The 21700-nt window shown below is 48.0% G+C and overlaps 2 protein-coding genes across 2 annotated transcripts in view; one reads left to right on the top strand and one right to left on the bottom strand.

The window, feature by feature from the left end:
- Nucleotides 1-19170, bottom strand: part of LOC102371424 (IgGFc-binding protein-like) — a 40798-nt gene extending 21628 nt beyond the window's left edge. The window contains exons 1-11 of the mRNA XM_014525073.2: nt 19014-19170; nt 13911-13970; nt 12020-13276; nt 10736-11058; nt 8747-9314; nt 7431-7630; nt 4881-5022; nt 3688-4016; nt 2364-2931; nt 1420-2024; nt 310-874 (exon numbers count right to left, since the gene is read on the bottom strand). Of these exons, the coding sequence (XP_014380559.1) occupies nt 310-874; nt 1420-2024; nt 2364-2931; nt 3688-4016; nt 4881-5022; nt 7431-7630; nt 8747-9314; nt 10736-11058; nt 12020-13276; nt 13911-13968 (4615 nt within the window). The 5' untranslated portion in view covers nt 13969-13970; nt 19014-19170. The remainder of the gene's footprint in view (nt 1-309; nt 875-1419; nt 2025-2363; nt 2932-3687; nt 4017-4880; nt 5023-7430; nt 7631-8746; nt 9315-10735; nt 11059-12019; nt 13277-13910; nt 13971-19013) is intronic.
- LOC102370918 (rRNA 2'-O-methyltransferase fibrillarin) overlaps nt 17287-21700 on the top strand; it is an 11029-nt gene continuing 6615 nt past the window's right edge. The window contains exon 1 of the mRNA XM_025216476.1: nt 17287-17305. Within this exon, the coding sequence (XP_025072261.1) occupies nt 17287-17305 (19 nt within the window). The remainder of the gene's footprint in view (nt 17306-21700) is intronic.

The raw sequence follows: 21700 nt of genomic DNA, 5'->3' as shown, positions 1-21700 counted from the left end.
CCGCCAAGCCTAAGCTTCCCCAAGCACGCCTGGGCTTCCAGTGCCAAATGCACCACTTGATCCAGCGGGTGCTGCCTCCAGGTGGGCTGCTAGCTGCAGCACGCATGCAGCTAGCAGCCCACCTGGACAGCCCTGGGGGTTAGGACCATCTTCTTCCTCTTGCAAAAGCAAAAGAGCTCAGGGAGATTTGCCGTCAGTATAAAGCCAGTGATAACAGATGTGACTGTGAACAGCTGGAAACAGTGGCCTGCCTACAGCGTGGTTCATGTTGGCAAAAAATGAAAGAAGATTCCAGTGGGTCTCACTTACTGCAGAATGCAGCTGATCTCCATTTCCCTATCCGGATGCCCTGAGCCTGGCAGGCTGTCACGTAAGTGCTGATGGCGCTACACAGTGTATCGTGGTGAGCTTTGTACTGGCATGTGTCAAAGACACAGTCATCAAAGTAGGAGGCTGGGTCAATGACTTTGTGGCAGAAATGGAACGGCCCATTCTTTTTGATGATGACCCCGCAGTACTTGTCACCCCTGTACGTTTTCTTCATCTCTTCAGTACATTTAGGGCAGTCCTTGACGCATCCTGCGTGGCACCCAGGGACCTCCCCGACCTTCCAGCTGTCAGCAAATTGAATCTCATCAGATGTCAGAGTTCCATTCTTCATGGTCATATCATCAGCGGTGTCTTCATTGTTGTTACCACAGAGCCCACACATGGCATTGGCATACATACTGGAAACAATGACCCTGGCATAACTGTACCAGTCAAAGCTCACTTTCAGGTCAAAATCTGTGTGGATGAAACCATGGACTCCACTGATGTAGGCCTTCAGTTTGTCCTTATGGTAGAATGGCAGGTCTACAAAGACCCCGTCCACCTGGAAAATACAGAAAAAAGCTTTGGGTGAGAGAACAACAGGCCATGCAGTGTGTCTCCTGGATACCACCCAGATATGCCAGAGGAACCTGAAGAGTTTACTGGTTTTGGGTTGGTGTCTGAGTACAGGCAGGCTCTGACACATAGGATGGATAAAGCCTGAGGTTTGAGGATTAAAACCCAGTGCTGAAGTGAGTGGTGTCTTCCTGACATAGAAAGATTTCAGGCACACAATCTGGGAAGAGCCTGTCAACTTCACACATCTACACATAACCTGTTTTAGTTAATGCACATTAAATCTAGTACCTCCATTGTGAGGTATTACAAAAGTGTGCATTAGCCTGTCTTAATGCACATTAGCTAAAGAGCACAGTTTTTAAGTGACACAATGCGTAGTAACCTATTTTAATATGCATCAACTAAATAGCATGGGTTTTGTTCAGTGAGGTTTTCATGCAAATTAAAATAGGCTAATGGGCATTAAAGTGCACGTGTAGATGTGCCCCAACAGATGCTTGCAATGACTCGCTGTATGTGGTTCCATACCTGGATCTTCTGTGGATATTCCTGGCTCAGGCTGATGGTCAGATTATAGACCTCCAAGGTCACCACCTTGGTGAAAGACACCAGGTTGTTGCCACGGTTGTTGTTCTCCACCTTGACAGTGAATGGGACAAGCTTGGGGTTTGGAGAGCAGGTCCCCGCTAGCTGGTAGATACAGCTACCCATAAAATCAAACTTCTTCCCATCAAAGGTGGTATAGTGCGGGTCTCCAGTTCCTATGCAGATGGAGTACTTGAGTGCGTGGCAACCCCGGACACCATCCACTACGACGCATTTTTGCCCAACTTTGCACCGGGACTTCTTACAAACCACAGTATGCATGTCCTGGCTGCGTTCACACCTACATTGTGTGTGACACTTGTCATCAGACCAGAATGTCTCATTGGGTTTATAGTAGTGGTCATGATAGTAACAGCCACAGCTCTCCACAGGGATGCACTCGCCAGCATGGAGGATGTAGCCATCGTTACACTGGCAGGTTTCCACACAGGGCTTCTTACAGGAGGAAGGACTTGTTCGGTCAGAGCAGGTGGCTGGACAGGCAGATCCACAGACCTCATAATGGCTGTTGTCAGGGCATGGTAAATCTGGGATTGGGTCAGAGAAAGAGAGAGAGAGAGAGAGAGAGAGAGGGAGAGAGAGATAGGAAGACTTAAAAACCAGCGCAATTGATTAAACGACATTTATGAGCCAATAGTGTGCCCTTGTTGCCAAGAAGGTTAACGGTATCCTGTGCTGCATTAGTAGAAGCACTGCCACAAGATTGAGAAGTAATTATTTCCTTCTATTTGGCACTGATGAGGCCACATCTGGACTCTTGCGTCCAGTTTTGGGCCCCACACTATTCCCAAGCCTACACATCATCTTTCAACTACTGAGACTGCTTAGACCCATTGCGGCTAAGGAAGTCCAACTGGTGAGCTTACCACAACTGGATGGAGTCCTCCAATCATCGACAGTGACCCCATGCTTCCTGCAAGCAATGGCGTAAGCTTCCAGCTCCTGGCACAGGTGGCTCTGGTTCCCCCAGTTCAGACACATGGCATGGATGCAGCTGTGGAAGAAATCGTCAGGATTCACTCGGGCATGACAGTCTCTGAAGGGCCCCTCTAGAGCTTTGGTGATTATTCCGCAGCGATAGTCATCACCGTAGAGCTGTCTCTCTCCGAGCTCACACTCGCGACATCTCCCTTGGCAATAATCCCAGCAGGCTATGTCTGTGTCCTCAGCTTTCCAGGAATTGGAGAAGTCCACTTCAGATATTGGCCCAAGAGGAAATGTTGTGTCATCCTTGGAAACACCATTGAAGTTTCCACACAGACCACAAGTGGCTCCATAATAACTGCTGGGGACAGTCACTGTGATTATCCAGGCCGTATCATAGGTCACACGGAGGCCAAAATCTGTCCGTAGGACAGGGCGGTGGTTGATCTGGACAATTTCGATTTTACCATCTTTCAGAGTCAGCGGGAGAGCAGCGGTCACGCCATTCAACTGGAGAGAGAGGAGGGAAGAATTAGTTCCAGTGGCAACTTGAATCTCTCTATAGCTGTTTTAGTGTTTTCCATGGAAAATGCTTTTTTTTTTATGGGAAACAGGGTTTTTCCCACACTAAAATTCAACACTAATCATCATTAGGCCTTGTGCAAGTTTGCAGTGCACCTGTCCCTGCCATATTTACTAGGTTTCTTCCTTCATACTCAAATCTAATCTAATCACCTATGTCTACGTCTACATCTACATTTATGTCTATGTCTACATGTACATGCACATCTACATCGCTTCTATAGTTGTTTCAAAGTGCTCTGACATTAGCGCATAGTGTTCTGTATGAAATATTTTACTGATTTTTCATTATAAAATAAGACAAAGGTGATCAATTCCTAAAAAAAAGGTCTTGATTTTGGCACATCAGTAGTTTTGGATGGAAAGCTGTCATTCCCAGTAGACCACTCCCTGCCTACAACTAGGGGAGTGATTCTTCACCAGAGTCCTGAGATAATTTTAAGTGTGTCACAGGACACATGATGCTAGGATGATTAAGTGTTTGCACACCTACACATGTTTGACAAGATGGAATCATGGAACCATGGAAAATGAGGGTTGGAAGAGACCTCAGTATGTTACATCCAACCCCCTACTCAAAGCAGGACCAGCCCCAACTACATCATCCCAGCCAAGGCTTTGTCTAGCTAGGTCTTCAAAACCTTCAAACAGGAATCCAAATAAGATCTGAGCTGGGAATCTCACCCTGATAAGATCTACTTCTGTCCTGTAGATGGTGATCTTGTACCCATAGACTCTGATGTTCGTCGCCCATTGTTCAGAGGCAGATGCATTTCTGATGCAATTGTTCTTCTCATTGATGGTGAAAGGCAACAGGGTGGGGTCATCACCGCAGTAGGAGGCTATAGTATAGGTGCAGGTGTCTTGGTAGGTCACCCGCAGCTCATCGAAGGTGCGGTAGTGGAGGCCTGTACAGCCCGTGCAGGATGCAGAATACTTTGGGACACACTTCGCTCGGCCATTCTCAACGTTGCATTTCTCCTGGGCCCGGCATTTCTGGACTTTGCAGGGATCTGGAAATAATTGATCTCAGAGAATTAATTCCAGAGAGCATGAAAACAAATGAAGCTTGGCAGGGGCACCCCTTGTGGGAAATCAATGTCTTATTCCTAATTAGAATGGCTTTAACATTCAGCTCCTACTTCTCACTTTGTCTTTCTCTGGCAGATGAAAGAGCCTTTGAAGGCCTGGCATTACCTCTCTATGATGGCTGTGACAGGAGGCCAGCTCAGGGCCAGGCCTTAACATTGGCTTGCCCACCTGTCTATGTGGGGCAGTCCGCCCAGCCACGCCTGCCACGACTTGCTGTTTAATAAACTGGTGTAAAATGCAGGAGGCAACCCATTCTAGTGCTCCAGTGCCAAGGGGCATTGTACATGGCTCCGTGCTATCCCTACACCGTGTCCCATGCCTTGCAGATGGCATCATAAGTCAACCACTGGTCCGACCGGAGGCTGGACTAAACTCCGCCCCTTGCTGGGCCTCGCACATTCTGCTCATGCACTCCGTCCCCTCTCACAGGGCCTCTTCCATACTGCCCCTCGCTGAGCCGCTCCCAACCTGCCCTGCTCCTCTGAGCAACCCCCCTGGGCCATCAGGCTTAACTATTTTCATGCTGGCCAGTGCACATGCAGCACCTTCAGGTCACTCGAGCAATCCCTACTCTCTGAGGCAGCACCCTTATGCCCCGCACTAGGCTGCACTCAGCCTCTAGTCCCTCACAGGGCAACTTGCTTCAGTTATCACTCATGTGGAGGTAGGCCCATCTGCTGCCATAAGCCCTTAAAGTGGCAGACACCAAAGGTGCTCTGCCACAATAGTTCTTCTACATTGTCATCCCATTCTATCTCCATCTCCTTTTCAAATGATGATCTTACCTTTATTGATGCAGCTCATGATGCCATCTCTAACCTCGCAGTTCTCATCACTGGCACAGCGGTGGGCCTTACAGATGACCTCATGATCAGAGCGACACGTGCAGCTTTGTTGACACTTGTTCACCAGGACGTTTTCGTTGGGCTGACAAGGTGTTTGAAAGGCAACAGATCAATCCAGTTCATTAAGGAAAGATCATCATAAATCAGCATTGAATAGCTCAGCACCAGGAGCCATGATATGTTAATGTTTGGAAGAATTTCCCTTACTTGTATCATTTCAGAGCAAAACTACTGGATAAAATCACTTTTATTCAGGAACAGAGTGAAATTATTCTGGAATAGCTATTTTATCCTGGAATCATTTTCTCCAGAATAGCTAGTCATAGAATCATAGAAAATGGGGGTTGGAGAGGACCTCAGGAGGACACATCTAGTGCAACCCCTTGCTCAAAGCAGGACCAGCCCCAACTAGATCATCCCAGCCAAGGCTTGGTTTAGCCAGGTCTTCAAAAGCTCCAAGGATGTAAAGTCCACAACTTCTCTCGGTAACTTATTCCAGTGCTTTATTACCCTTCAGGTGAGAAAATTCTTCCTAATATCCATCCTCAACTTCCCTTGCTGCAACTTGAGCCCATTCCTTGTTCTGTCATCTGCCCCCACTGAGAACAGTGCAGCTCCATCCTCTTTGCAGCCCCCCTGTAGGGAATTGAAGTCTGCCATTCAATCCCTCCTCAGTCTTTTCTCCTTTTTCCTGTGTAGACAAGGCTTTATCCAACACTCCATGGAAGGACCTTAGATAGTGCACCATCTAAGCTAGTGATTTTGGGTACCGGAGATCTCTCAAGAGTGCTATGGGGTGCCATACAGTATTATCACTGGTAGGTGCACAAACACTTTTGTATGATTCGCAAGATAAACCCAGAGCCTTCCAATAGGAATCCAGCATGTCAACAGCATTATGTCCCTTTCAACTCGAATTTTCTATGATTTTATTGTTCTGACATGTTCTGATCTTTCTGAGTTTTTTGCAATAGAAATATTGCTCTAGGATTTTTCTGTAGTCAAAAAACAAGTGAGAGCTGGGATTTTCCAAGGGGAGCCTGGAGTCTTATGAGAGGGACTTTGAGTCTAATGAGGGTGTATAGAGCCTAATGGGGGTGCCTCAAGTCTAATGAGGAGGACAATGAGTCTAACGAGGGATGTCTTGGATCTAATGAGGGACTGGAGTCTAACAAAGGCATTCCTTGAGCCTAACGAGGCATGCCTTGCCTCTAAAAAGGTTGAAAACCACTAGTCTGAAGCAAAAGAACAAGGGGTTGTTTAATGAAATAAAATAGGAAGGCCTGACCTCTCCAGTTACTCATTGATTGCAAGCTCTTTGGAGCCACAACAGTTTTCTTGTTTTCTGTTTGGACCGTGCCTAGCACAGTGGGTTCTCAGTTCACAGTTATGGTTACTTCAGTAATAATCCATCTTTCTTCAATACAGAGCTTTTGGGCCACTGGACTGGTTAAAGGAAGACATATGCAGATTTCTGAGTAAAAAGCCTGACAGCAACTGCACTAAGAGAGCCAGGATTGCGTAGCTGTTCTTTGTCAATAAGAATAGACTCATTGCATCAGTATTTCCTCCCAAGTGTAAAGAACCTGAAAACCTGTGGATTGTGGTTAACTGCATGAGCCAAAGGGACCAGAGTGTAGTGAGCATGATTGTTATTACCCTGAAGTAGAATAGTTTTCTGATAGCATACTGTTAGGTTAACAATAATTTGGATTATTAAGAAGTATTAGCTTTGCAGCTGAATACAAGGCATGACCTGCGGCCTAGCAATGCCGCTGACCACAAGGCAGAATGGTAGTTAAGCCTTTGCTTGTGTTAAGTAATCATTTTAACCGTGTTAACCATTTTCGGAATAAAATGCAGCAAGTGGATCTGTGTCTGTGTGCTGTAAAATCAGCTACAGCAAGAAACAAGATAAGACAAAGAAGCCGTTGTTCTAAGTACAGTGATCGTGTCCTTAAGAAGTATCTCCCACTGTGCAAGGTTTTGCTAACATATCATAATGTTACTGTTACTTAACTTTTAGCTTTTAGAAAGTGCTAGTTCAGCTTAATAGAAATATGCTGTTATGAAGATTTATAAAGCACCGCCCAAGGCTTTTGTTAACCCTGCAGTCTTGCCTTATTGTAAAAAGTATAAAAGAACGCCCCACCCTTTAGGGGAGGCCATTTTGCCTTTTTGCTGGCTTAATGGTCATTGCTCGAGCAAATAAACTGCAGTCAATACTTTACCCGTGTTACCTGGTCCCTATGCAGCTAGACAATGAACTCTAGGGAGTTTTCTCCCACCACAAGAGCCCCCACCACAGCACAGCAGTTTGGACAGGCACAGAGAAGGAGGGGCAGAAGCTGGACAAAGCTTTGTCTGGGATGATCCAGTTGGGCCTTGGCCTGCTTTGAGCAGGGTGTTGGACTAGATGTGACCTCCTGAGGTCCCTCCCAACCCACATTTTCTATGATTCTAACCATATTGTTTAGTGGAGGACAGTACCTGGTAATATCTCCCATCCTTAAAGCACCCGCAGCTCTCCTTCACCACACAGTCCTGGCCATTGAAGACGAAGCCGTTGTCACACTGGCAGCCTTCAGCACAGGTCTTGGGGCTGTCCAGGCTGGTTTTGAGCTCATAGCAAGTGTGGGTCCAGAGGTCTGGACAGGCATGGTAGTGGCTGTTGGCTGGGCAGCTCAGCGCTTAAATACAGAAAGAAATCACAGCTGCATGGAAGGATCCTATACCGGGTTTTAGAGCAGGGGTGTCAAACATATGGCTTGTCACTCACTAAGCTGTTCCCTTTGGCATGCTGGGCTCCTGGTGGACTAGAGAAATGCAGGAAGGGCTAGCTGGGATGAAGCCTGCTGCAGAATCCAGGGCTATGGGGCTCCGTTGGGCATAGGGTGGTTGGGCAGCAGCTCTGAGCAAACACGCAACTCGGCTACAAGCAAGGCTTTTAGGACAGCTTTTAAGAAGGATCTAGTTGTTACAGTCCAAATGCTGTTCCCTTCTTATTCCACCAAGCTGTGTGCATGAAACCAGTTTGACACTCATGCTCCAGAGAAAGGGACATGGAGGAAGAGATGATAGGCATGGAGGAGAAGAATGGAACAAGGGGAAAAACAGGTGGGGAGATGGAAGAGGACAGCATAGATCATAGGATTAGAAGGGACCTCAGGAGGTCACATCTAGTTCAATCTCCTGTTCAAAGCAGGACCAGCCCCAACTACATCATCCCAGCCAAGGCTTTGTCTAGCCAGGTCTTCAAAACCTCCAAGGATGGAAATCCCCCCAGCCCTCTGGGTAGCCTGTCCCAGTGCTTTACTACCTTCCTTGTGAGAAAGTTTTTCTTAATAACCTCAACCTCCTTTGCTACAACTTGAGCCCATTGCTTCTTGTCCTGTCATCTGCCACTGTGTTAGAGAACAGCCCAGCTCCATCTTCTTCGGGACCACCCTTCTGGGGGATTTAATAGCAGCCTTCAACTTCCTTCAGTCTTCCCTTCTCGAAACTAAAGATGCCCAGTTCCCTCAGTCTCTCCTCATACGTTATGTGCCCCAGCCCCCGAACCATTTTGTTGCTCTCTGCTGGACTCCCTCCAATTTGTCTCCAGCTTTCTCCAATTTGTCCACAAATGCTGTGGACTAGAATGGGACAGGCAGAAGAAGGATGGAGCCCCCGAGAAGAAAGAAGACACTTTGGGCATTAACTTCTGACCCAGAACAGTCCCAGAAAAGCCCAGACTCATCTCGCACCAAAATAAAGGGAAGTGAGAGCGGCTGGCTCACCAGCTAGACCAGCCGAATGACACTTACGGCAGAAGGAGTCACTTCGCCACAACTGGATGTTGACACCCGCATCTTGGCAGGCCATCACGTAGCTCTGAATGCTCCAGCACAGGATCTGGCTGTCTTCTCTGCCCAGGCATAGATCGTAGACACAGCTGCTGAAATATGGGCTGGGGTCCACACTGTTGTGGCAGTCAGCAAAGGGACCGTACTCTGCTGAAAGGATACCACAGTAGTTTTCCTGTTGAAGTTTTTCAACTTTTCCTCCTTCACAGACAGGGCAGCTGTTCCCACCGCATCCATCTGTACAGGACACTCCTGGGACTTTCCAGGCGGAGCCAAATGCCGCTGTGTCAGGGGCGAGGGAGCCCCCTGGGAGAGAGAACTCATCTTTTTCATCCTTGTTGTAGTTCCCGCACAGGCCACACACCTGGCCCTGGTACTTCCAGGGGACAGTGACTCTCACATGGTAAGCCAGGTCATAGCTCACGGTGAGGCCAAAGCTGGTTTGTATCATGATGTTCCTGCCATGCTGATATACCCTGAGCTGACCTCCAGCCATGATCACAGGAAGGTTGTAAGACTCCCCGTTCACCTAGGACAGACAGGACATTCCCCTTTGAACAGATAGTACCATGCATACCACTTATATGCCTTTCAGATGAGTGTCTAATTTGCTACCTTGTACTCTCAATTTTTTTTCTTATTACCTTTTGATAGACAGTGGTTGTCTGCAGTTTGGTTAAAGGCATAAATCGCCTGAATACATAGTCTTTCAACCCCACCATCAACTTGGTGACATACAGGTACCCACTGTAGTTACAAAACAAATTGACTTGGGGGCACACTACCCTGTCAAATCAAAGCTGGGTAGAAACTGGCTATAGAGTTGTTACACATTTTCAAGCACTGACATTGTAGCTGGCTGGCTCTTTTTTATAGAATCATAAAAAATGAGGGATGCGAGGGACCTCAGGAGGTCACATCTAGTCCACCCCCCCTGCTCAAAGCAGGACCAGCCCCAACTCCATCATCGCAGCCAAGTCTTTATCCAGCAAGATCTTCAAAAAATACAAGGATGGACATGCTACCCCCTGTCCAGGTAACCTGTTCCAGTGCATTACCACCCTCCTAGTAAAATAGTTTTCCCTGATAACCTACCTAAACATCCCATTCTGCAACTTGAGCCCATTGCTCCTTGTTCTGTCATTTGCCACCATAGTTTAGCATAGTTTAGCTCAGTGCTTCCCAAACTTTTCCTCAGCACGACCCCATTTATGCAGTTTGGGAACCACTGGTCTAGCTCCTTCCTATTTCGAACCACCCTTCAGGGAGTTGAAGGCTGCTATTTAACACCCCCCCACCCCCGCCCGGTCTTCTCTTCTCCAGGCTTTTATACCTGAATAGTGCACTATTCTGTTTTCCCCTCGTTTACATCACAGAATAAATCTGGAATAACTGCTAAGCTCAGACAGGTCAGAAGCAGATTTGATTCTCAGTGGCCACATCTATATGTGCATTAACATGCTTTCATTAATGTGCATGAAATCTGAGGTGCTAGAAAAAGGTGCATTAGCCTATTTTAATGCACATTAGCTAAAGAGCACTTTTTTGTGATGCTTTAATGCACATTAAAATAGGTTAATGCACATTAAAGTGCACGTGTAGACACACCCAGAGATGCTTTGTAAATCTAGAGTGAATTAATTGTTTTCTGTGGGTCTCAACCAATTCCCCTGACAGGAGCATCTATCCCTAGGCTACTACTAAAATAAGAAGCCAAAGAGCCCCTCTGTCCCAGTGGAATTTTTTTCTAAGCCACCCACACGCCCACCATCTTCTGGGGCCCTGGCAGATAAAGTTGCACTAATTTCACACCTCACAACTCAGCTTGGAAGCCTCTTCTTTAAGTACCAGAGAAACGTGGCCCTGCTTAACTGATGAATTGTGATCGTAAGGGCTACAGTGACCCAACAAATTTAAGAGCATGCAGAAAGAAGAACATATACCGCTCACCTTCACAAAGCCATCTTCAAACCTGCCCACAGTGACGATGACGCCATGGACGTGGATAGCCACTTGTGAAGTCATGCTCTTCTCATTCTTGGTTTCAATGTGGAAGGAAGGGAGGCTGCTGTCATCTCCACAAGTCTTGGCCAAGGTGTAGATGCACGTGCCTTGGAAGTTGTAATTCTGGCCATCAAACGTTTTGTAATGCATGTTTCCCATGACCCAACACACCCCGTTGGTCAGTGGCGTGCATTGTGGCTCCCCATCTCTCATCACACAGGCTGTGCCCTTCTCACAGACCTTGGAGTCGCAGGAAGGGGGGTGAATATCTGGGAGAAGAAATGTGGAAGGTGTGAATGGACAAGGATAATTAGATGTGAGTTCTAACTCTTTTGCCCTTGTGTAGCTGCCAAATTTCACCATGTTCTGTGCTCTGAGTTTACATAAATTCCCGCCCTATATGGTTATGCTAAAAGCATCCAATTAATGCATTTAATAGTAACGTCTATACTATCTGCCTGAGTCTGCAAAGACCCTGACCATAATCTGAATATGAGTCAACAGTGGGCTCTTGTTGCCAAAAAAGCCAACAGCCTCCTGGGCTGTATCAACTGCATTCACAAACGACATGATTCTTCCCCTTTATTCAGCACTGGTGAGGCCTCGCCTGGAGCCCTGTGTCCAGTTTTGAGCCCTGCACTTCACAAAGGATGTAGACAGATTGAAGAGTGACAATAATGACCGGAGGCCTGGGAAACAGGATTGATGAGGATAGGTGGAAAGAGCTGGGGTGAATGAGTCTGGAGAAGAGAAGACTGAGGGGGAATTTGATCATAGGCTTCAAATCCCTGAAGGGTGAAGACAGAGAGGATGGAGATGGACAACTCTCTGTGGGACAGGACTAAGAGCAAGGGCCTCAAGCTGCAGCAGGGAAAACTGAGGTTGGAGGTAAGGAAGAACTTCCTGACTATAAGGACAGTCAAGCCTTGGAACAGGCTACCTGGAAACATTGTGGAGTCTCCATCCCTGGAAATTTCCAAGAGCAGGTTGGACGGATATTTGACTGGGTTGGTTTTATCAGGGCTAATACCTCAATGGGGTATTAACCCTGAAAGCTGAAGAGGGTACTTCAAGTAACAGCATCTTTATAACTACTTTAGATATTTGTGTTCAAGCAGCCAAGGAATGTGCCTATCTATTTCCCACAGCTGCTTGAGTCTGTTGTGGGCAAAAGCAAGGAGGGAACCAAGAAGAGGTGGAATGAGGCCATTAAAAAAAACCAGAACATACCCCCTGTGCAAGTAGCTGGGGACCCGTACGCTTTGTGATCTCCAATCCCAATGCTCAGAAGCCCGAATGGGGCAGTAGGGTGCTCCATAGAATGGGTGCTAAATCCCTTCCCCATGCTATATTCAGCCCAAGAGTATTCTGTGTCTGTAATAGCGTTCCAGGTGACACTGTCCAGTGGTTTCTTATCAAAGGTGATCCCGGTGGTTGCCGACGTCCTGGCGATGATCAGCGCATAGTTCTCAAACTGGTTGTGCCCATAGATGTTGTAGGACTGGCAGTAGCTGGAGAGGCCAGGGATAGTCATGAAGAATGGTTCAAATATCATACTCCCTTTCTTCCCTCCAGAAGAGAAGAAGAGGACTTGGACTGCGGAGTTGGCAGATATAACCAGTGGCTGCGAGACCAGGTATTTGGCCATTTCCTTGCCTTCGATGAACCGGCTGCTTTCAGTTTCCCCATTTAGTAAATGGACCTCTGTGCCCTGAGATGCGAGGAGGTACACCGAATCACCTTCCGTCTTGAAAGGCAATGGCGGGACGATGAAAGATAATTCCCAGCTGGACACCGGCAGCAGCTGTTCACTGACATGTTCACATTGGATACGTTTCCCACCACACACGTATGCCCCTGAATAGACGGCCACGGGTTTTCCGGAGGTGATTCTGGTCTTGGACAGGTCCTCATAACTTTGCAGCTGGACTGCCTGATAGGCATTAAGCTGCAGGGTCAGTTTTCTCCCTGGCAGATATTTTTCTCTCTCATATGTGACATGCCCTTCGAGGGAGATGTCAACTGTGGTCGGTTCCTGCCAGGCAACAATGGCAAACTCAGTAGTGGTCCTTGGGCCTAGGAGGGGGGTCATGACATAATACTCCTTCCCTAAGCTCCGCACGGGGTACACAATGGAAGTATCAGCAGAGTGCTCTTTTGAGTTGAAAGAGAGAACAGAGACCTTCTTCTCCGCCCGGATGGTGACTGTATTGTCGAACTTCCTGATGCCTTTCAGCTCTGTCTGTGGGGAGAGGGTCACCATTATTGTCTGCCCAGAAGGGATGGTGACGACCTTATAAACCACCTGATTGACGGAGACAGTAACAGCGGTGGGATGAGTGTAGGCAGTGATGAACAACATGGGATTGCCAGGGTGGCCCAAGCCATTTTGTATGAAAGTCGTGATGAACTCTGTTCCGAGAGGACCGGAAAATGTCGAATCCGGATGTTCCCCTGATGCGACGCTGAGAAGCACATCAGAAACACCTACAAACGCAGAGGAAACAGGTGTGAAAGACTATCATGAGCCTTGGAAGATTTGGGCCTGGGGGAAGGAGAAAAGGAACTATCCCAGTGGTGCCCAACCCACAGGTCCCACGGGCTGGACATGTGGTATGTGGTCAGTCCATGGTGTGATCCAGTGTGCAAGCCTGACTCCCCACATGCCTGATCTCACATGCCTGGATCCAGACATGAAGAGATCCTGTATGCCAGCATGATCTAGCTTGTAGGGCCATGTTATCTGGCCCATGGGGCTTCCCACAGGTCCGGAAATCTGAAGCAGCAGAACCACTGCGCACCCACCCCCAAATTTCTAGAGATGTGGGGAGCCTGAAGAGCTGGATGACACAGCTCCATGGGTTGTTGAACCTCACGGACTGATCCTATCAGTCACAGCACGGGAGGAAGAAGAGCTCTGGTTGTCTCCTGCAGCAGCCTCAATTGGCTGCTTGACACCAAAAAGGTGGGGCAATGGGGCAAGCAACAAATGAAGGAAGAGTCATTCAAGTAGGCATTCTCACTTGCGCCCTTAAGCACTGGAGGTCAACCAAGATGCCAAATGCCTGAGTGTCCCTTGCTTTGCCTAGACCATGGTTCTCAATCCAGGGGGAACACTTACCACACAGCATCATGATGGCATAGACCCAGCAGGGCAAGAAGTGGTGTGGGACCCCCATAGCTGGAAAATAAAGGTAAAAAAATAGCAGTGAGAGAGAGAGAAATCAATGGGACATCTCTGCTCCTCAATGATTTAGGATATTGGCAAGGAAGTTGGACCTGGTGCCTCAAGAGGAAACACACTATTGAGTCAGGGACAATGGGGATTGTCACTTTTGCTAGCACACTGGTATGGGATAGTGGCCTTGCAGTCACAGAATCACAGGGCATGAGGGTTGGACGGGACCTCAGGAGGTCATGTCTAGTCCAACCCCCTACTCAAAGCAGGACCAGCCCCAACTACGTCATCCCAGACAAGGCTTTGTCTAGCCAGGTCTTCAAAACCTCCAAGGATGGAGATCCCACCACCTCTCTGGGGAGCCTGTCCCAGTGCTTCACCAGCCTCCTCATGAGAAAGTTTTTCCTAATATCCAACCTCAACTTCCCTTGCTCCACTGAGAACAGCCCAGCTCCATCCTCTTTGGAGCTACACTGCAGGGAGTTGAAGGCTGCTATTCAATCCCCCTCAGTCTTTTCTTCTCCAGGCTAAACAAGCCCTGTTCCCTCAGCCTCTCCTCACAAGTCATGTGCCCCAGCCCCTCACCATTCTTGTTGCCCTCTGCTGGACTCTCTCCAACTTGCCCACAACCTTTCTGTAGTGGGGCCCCAAAAATGGACACAGGACTCCTACCAGTAGAGGGGAAGAATCACTTCCCTTGACCTGCTGGCAATGCTCCTGCCAATGCAGCCCAGGAAGCCGTTAGCCTTCTTTACAACAATGGCACACTGATGACTCATATTCAGCTTATTGTAACCTCCAGGTCCTTTTCTACAGAGCTGCTGCTTATCCAGCCAGTCCCCAGCCTGTACCAGTGCATGGGATTATGCCATCCTAAGTGCAGGACCATGCACTTGTCTTTATTGAACTCAAGGCCTCCCTCAGAAAATACCAGATTTTACTTTCCACTCATTTTTGACAACAGAAAAATAACAGAGCAATTATTTTCCTTGGCAGAGACCTCAGAAAGGCCACAGCATTTCAGAATGTTTCTAATGCTATGAATTCCTACTTGAAAACTCTGGTTTGACACTGTGAATCATGGTTGCACATCCAACAGTGTGAAAATGGAGTGAGATTTTCCCAGGGGTGCCTTGAGTCTGACGAGGGTGTCCTGGAGTCCAAAAGGGTAGAGAAGTACTGGTATGTGGTCGTGCACTTTGACTTGGTATATTCCAGTTATCAGTGAAACCTGCTAAACTCAACTGTCCCTAAGGGCAGGATATTCCCCCAGGGCAACCTTTACTCAGTGATAGATTAACTCAGTTTGTGAGCAGGGAATTTCCCACAACTTGGTAGTCAATCGGGTAGTTTGGTCAATTGGGTAGTTTGTTCAATTACAGTCCATCGGGTAGCTTGGTCAATCAGTCAATCCAGTAGTTTGGTCCATACAAAAGGACTCTCCTGCCACCTCGTGGCCAAGTGCTGGTCTCATGAGTTGTTTTTTTAAGTCACATCCATGGAGTGATCTGCTGTCATGGTTCAGGGGTAGACTCCTTGCCTACCACGCATGAGACCTGGGTTTGATTCCTGGACACGTGCAGAATGACAGCTGTTGAGGCACCGAATATCCAGACTTAGTCTGGCCTTTGGACCCTTTCTCTATGATCCAAAATTGGGATTGAAGGTCTTGGACAGCCTTCAGTCCTTCATACACCTGCCTAGGTGTATGCATCAAAGGTCTGGATGACCTCTGGGGCATACACCATGTTTAGAAGGATCGAGTTGCCTACTACATGGAGCGAGAGCCAATGAAATGGGGCAGTGGTCTTCCTGCAGAGGCAGAAAAGACTTAGTATAGATGAGGGCAGCAGGGTTCAACCTTTTGATGACTGGCATGGGGCTGGTCTACAGGCCAGATTGGGCCCTGCGCAGCCTCAGCTGGCTCATGTGTGCCAGGACTGGGCCTGAAACCAGTTGTGTGTGCCAGCATTGGTCCCCGTGCCACCCTGTGTGTCCAATGTAGCATGGAGGGCCACTAACTGTGGACCACAGGTCTCTCCACAGCAACCACTCCCCCAGTGCCAGGATTTTGAATCCAAGAGCAGCCCTAAGGGCCACATAATAGGATTCTGGTGGCCAGACATGAGCCACAGGCCAGGGGTTGACTCTAAATCTGGATTTGGACTTGAAATTGGCCCTTTGGCACCATGGTGGTTCATGAGACCTGGAGGAGGAAGAAAGCCTCCAATACGGAAGTGTTTTGGATGAGAGAATCATAGCAAAATTGGGCCCTCAGGAGGTCCCATCTAGTCCAACCTCCTGTTCCAGGCAGGATCCATCCCATCTGAACTAACCAGCCAAGCATCTGTCCAACCTGCTCTTAAACACATCCAAGGACGGAGATCCCCCCCGCAATTTCTGGGCAGCCTGTCCCAAAGCTGAACCCCTGTTGGAGTGCAAAATTCTTCCTGATTGTCAACCTCAATTTACCCTGCTGCAATCTGAAACCATGGTTTCTAGTCCTGTCTCTTGCCACTAGAAAGAACGGTCCATCTCCATGCTCTGTATAACCAGCCTTCAGGTAAAGGAAATGCATTAAAATTTTTGGCAGGCATCTCACTCAAGTCTCACTTATTCTGATTGACACGCAACATGGGACGTCTGCAGCAGAAGAAAACATGGGAGAGAGTCCAGCAGAAGGCAACAGAAATGGTTTGGGGGTTGGGGAACATGACTTGTGAGGAAAGGCTGAAGAAACTGGGCTTCTTTAGTTTAGAGAAGAGAAGACTGAGCAGGGATTGAATAGCAGCCTTCATCTCTCTGCAGGGGGTTTGCAAAGAGGATGGAGCAGGACTGTTCTCAGTGGGGGCAGATGACAGGACAAGGAGCAGTAGGCTCAAGTTGCAGCAAGGGAAGTTGAGGTTAGATATTAGGAAGAACTTTTTCACTGAGATAAAGCAGTAGAACAGGCTCCCCAGAGAAGTTGTGGAGTCTCCACCCTTGGAGATTTTCAAGACCTGGCTCAAGAAAGCCTTGGCTGGGATGATATAGTTGGGGTTGGTCCTGCTTGGAGCAGGGTTTGGACTAGATGCGACCTCCTGAGGTCCCTTCCAACCCTCATTGTCTATGATTCTATGATCTTTTGCCCCACGGTCAGACTGGTACAGACCGGATTGTGGTTTGCTTTGTTTTGTAGCTGGGGCCAGACCTCTTCCTTGTATCTCCCGAGTGTATTTTAACAACCTCTGTGACAGCTGGGCATTGGCCACTGTAGTCCCCCTGCTGTACTTGTGGCAGGTTCAGGTGTAACCATGTAGCTTTGCTAATAACTTAGGCCATGACTTTGGATAGGGATGGTATTGCTTCAGGCTGGACTGGACAACATCTGGAAGTCCCTTCCATCCTGCCTTCTCTATGACCATGACTATGACCTCAGCACGTCCCTTCCAGCCTGACTTCTCCATGATCCTTTGCTTATGGATTTGAATGGGATGGTTTGGACAGGGCTGATCCCTTCCAGCCTGACTTTTCCATGATCCTATGATTATGGATTGGTTTGGACAGGGCTGATCCTGCCTCAGGCAGGGGGGTGGACTAGATGTGACCTCTGGAGGTCCCTTCCAGCCCCACTTCTCTTTGGTTCTAGAAAACAGTAATTTGAGCAATTCAGGACTCACCTGCATAGAAAACTGCCTTCCCCAGGAAAAGGCACAATTTCTTATTTTCACTCCGATTCAGAACCCCAACCAATTCTGATACAGTAGAGAGGTGATTACAGGATCATGGGGAAGTAGGGCTGGAAGTGGCCTCGTAGTCGCATCTAGTCTGGACCCCTGCTCCAGGGCAGGTTCACCTATAACTAACCCCAACCCCAGTGTCTGTCCAACCTCTGAAGAAGCCCCTTGATACAACCACCTCTCTAGGGAGCCTGTTCCAATGCTTGACCACCCTCAAAGTCAGTTCCTTCTCATCTCCAACCTCCATTCCCGCTGCTGCTGTTTGAGGCCTTTGTTTCGAGTCCTCTCCCCTATAGCCAGAAAGAAAAGTCGGTCTCTATCCTCTCTGTAATCTCCTTTCAGGTATTTAAAGACTTATCAAAACCCCACTCCTCCACCTCTTCTAGAAAATGAGGGTTGGAAGGGACCTCAGGAGGTCACATCTGATCCAACCCCTTGCTCAAAGCAGGATCAGCTCCAACTACATCATCCCAGCCAAGGCGTTGTCTAGCCAGGTCTTAAAACACCTCTGAGGATGGAGATCCCACCACCTCTCTGGGGAGCCTGTTCCAGTGTTTTACTACCCTCCTAGTGAGAAAGTCCTTCCTATTATCTAACCTAAACTTCCCTTGCTGCAACTTGAGCTCAAGGCTCCTTGTTCTGTCATCTGCCACCACTGAGAAAAGTTCAGCTTCATCCCATTTGGATCCACCCTGCAGGCAGTTGAAGGCTGCTATTAAATCCCCTGTCTTTTCTTCTGCAGACTAAATCAGCCCAGTTCCCTCAGCCTCTCCGCATATGTCATGTGCCCCAGCCCCATGAAACATTTTTGTTGCCCTCCACTGGACTCTCTCCAACTATCCGGGAAAACGGGTAACTGGAATGTTTTATATTAACACAACCATCATCCTGTCATTGCGTTGGGCTTATTCACAAGACAACCGTGCCTTGTTTATTGAGTAGGAGATTTTAAAACTTCCCACAGGACCTGCTGTGTACTTTTGATTGTTATAATAAGGATCCGTATGGTACTGGAATTAAAACCTAGTTGTCAGCACTTCAAACGGTGGTGTTGCATGCTCCAGAAAAAACTGATTACCTAGAATGATGGCTAGAATTCATTATATAATGAACTGACTAGATAATTCACTAGACAATAATTAGCTATAATTAGCTAGAATTCATTCTAAATTGTCTAGAATTCTGCATAATCAACCTTCTTCTGGTGATCCCGACGGGGTGGAAAGTCTTGACTTCACCCATCTCTGATAATTCCTTGGTCTGGGGACAACTAGTGAAAAACAACAGGAGAATTTGCCTAGGCACAAACCAGAAAAGAATCACTTACCTCTGACCTAGCTGTGCTCTGGTGTTTCTGACATTCCTCCAGACAGATCTACAGTGCTTCTCTCTTTTTTTATAGGGCCTAGAGGGCTGAAACATACCCCTCCTCAAATCCCTTGGAAAATTCCCCAGAGACATTGTCAGGATGAAGACAGGAGGCAAACAATTCATGATAGACTTCAGCTGGGGGAGAGAAATTTCACAACCGCTGTCCTCTGCTCCTGCCCCCTCCTTAGGGATGAGAATTTTCTTCATGTTACCCATGAGAAGTTGAATTATGCAATACTTTTCACTCAGACTCCCATTGCATCAGGGCTCAGAGCCAAGAAAGTCATTTTTTACAATCTCAGGACATTCCAAGGAACCCATCAGCTCTGAAAGTTGGCTAGGCTCTTGACCTGAAAGCACTGCAGGAGGAGAAGTGATCAGAAACACGTTATCTCCATAGTTCATGAACCCCAAACAATGGCAGTTGCCAGGGGAATTCAACAATGCATTTCCCATTAAATCAAGCTAGGTCCTTGCCATGGAATTCCCCCCACAGCTGTAATGCCCTATCTCTACCAAGCCATAGGGGTGGGACTATGCAAGCCTGGTATAATTCAGAAGGGTGTGAGGTTGCTGTGGGGGCAGGAACTACCTGAATCTTACCCAAGGATAACACTTTTGGGATAATACATCAACAAACAATGCTTTTCTTGGACCATGTGTCAAGGGAAGGCAGCTAGTACTGACAGAGATTTCATCATGGGAGTTGTTGATCTTCAGCAGACTTCTCCAGCACCTTCAGCCCACCTGGAGAAAGCTTCTATTAAATATCCAGTCCCTTGGATATGGGCCTGGCTGTATCGACTGGCATCAAAGTTTCTATCACTTGGGGGTCTGACCAGGTGCTCTGTAGATCTCAAGCAACTTGTAGATCTCAACCACTGGCCTAGCTGGGATTGGGGCCTGACCAGGCCCTGTACAGATCCCTGGGCCAGAACCAGCCCCATGTGCAGCTGGGATCAGAGCCCACCATGCTGGACTCTGAACAAATGTGTAGTGAGGGAAGATCCTGGAGGATCCCACTAGAACTTAGGTGTCCTGGCTCTTTGTCCAGGGTTAGCAGTCATAGCATCATAGAACATGAGGGTTGGAAGGGACCTCAGGAGGTCACATCTAGTCCAACCCCCTGCTTTAAGCAGGACCAGCCCCAACTACATCATCCCAGCCAAGGCTTGTCTAGCTGGGTCTTCAAAACCTCCAAGGATAGAAACTCCACCACCTCTCTGGGTAACCTGTTCCAGTGCTTCACCACCCTCCTAGTGAGAACATTCTTCCTAATATCTAACCTCAACTACCCTCCCTGCAACTGGAGCCCATTGATCCTCATTCTGTCGTCTGCCCCCACTGAGAACAGTCCAGCTCCATCCTCTTTACAACCCCCTTCAGGGAGTTGAAGGCTGCTGTCAAATCCCCACTCAGTCTTCTCTTCTCTAGACTAAATAAGCTCAGTTCCCTCAGCCTCTCCTCATAAATCATGTCTCCCAGCCCCCTCACCGTTCTTGTTGCTCTCCACTGGACTCTCTCCAATGTGTCCACATCCTTTCTGTAGTGGGGGACCCAAAATTAGACACGGGACTGCAGATGTGGCCTCACCAGTGCTGAATATATTAAGGGGAGAATCATTTCCATCAATCTACTGGCAACACTCCTACTAATGCAGCCCGGGAGGCCATTAGCTTTCTGTCCTAACCCTTTGCCTCTCTCTCTATTTTCTATCACTTCTCTGTGGTGTGAGACAGTAGCACCATCCAGTCCTTTTGTCTCAGAAGGCTTCTTTTCCCTCCCTCCTCTGCCAGCGTTGTGGGGTCCTGAACCACCCCTCACTCCTTTCTGCTGTGGTCAGTGGCTCACTACATTCCTGCTTGCAGATACCCTGATCCCAGGAGCAGTTCAGTCTGAATGCCAGCCACCAGCAAGTGAGAGAAGACAGCTGGTGACCAAGGGAGTTGAGACGTGCCAGCCAACAATCACACCCAATGCTACGAAGGAAAGAACAACCGAGCCATGACTCAGTTTCCCAGGTCTCTACTCCACTGGCCAGGAGATCGTTCTCTCACAGAAAAGCATGTGAATACAGAAATTTGAATCTGAACTGTATCAAACTCCTCCACACCAAAGTGGAGTGGATGGGGTGGGAGTCTGGAACGTGCCCTAAGGACGGATTCTGAAGGGCCTGAGGCCTCACCACCTGGCAGCAAGTGTGTCCATGTGTTCTCTGCTTTATGGAGCTGCTCTTGGTCACATTGCCAGATTGATAATATCCCAAGAAAGCGGTGCACGGTTCAGAGGAACTTGCTTTGGATTTTCTTGTACTTCTCCGGATACACTCAAAGGCCCGAGAGTTATCCTGGTTGCGAAACTGGGAGTTCATTGAGTATTCTGCAACAGAAGAATCATTTTAGGATTTTCTTCATAGTCTAGAAATGAGTGAAAGTGAAGAGCTGTCTTTTTCCAAGGGGGCCCTGGAGTCTAACGAGAGGTACCTTTCAAACGAGGAAGCCTGGAGCTAACAGAGAAGGGCCTAGAGTCTAATGAAAGTTGGGAACCATTGAACGAGTGCATCGACCGGGTCAGTGTTTCATAGATTCATAGATGTTAGGGTTGGAAGGGACCTCAGTAGGTCATCAAGTCCAGCCCCCTGCC

The sequence above is a fragment of the Alligator sinensis genome, unplaced genomic scaffold (genome assembly GCF_000455745.1).
Source record: "Alligator sinensis unplaced genomic scaffold, ASM45574v1 scaffold850_1, whole genome shotgun sequence".
NCBI lineage: Eukaryota > Metazoa > Chordata > Crocodylia > Alligatoridae > Alligator > Alligator sinensis.
Note: the sequence above shows the minus strand (reverse complement) of the source record. Positions and strands in the feature narration are given on the sequence as shown.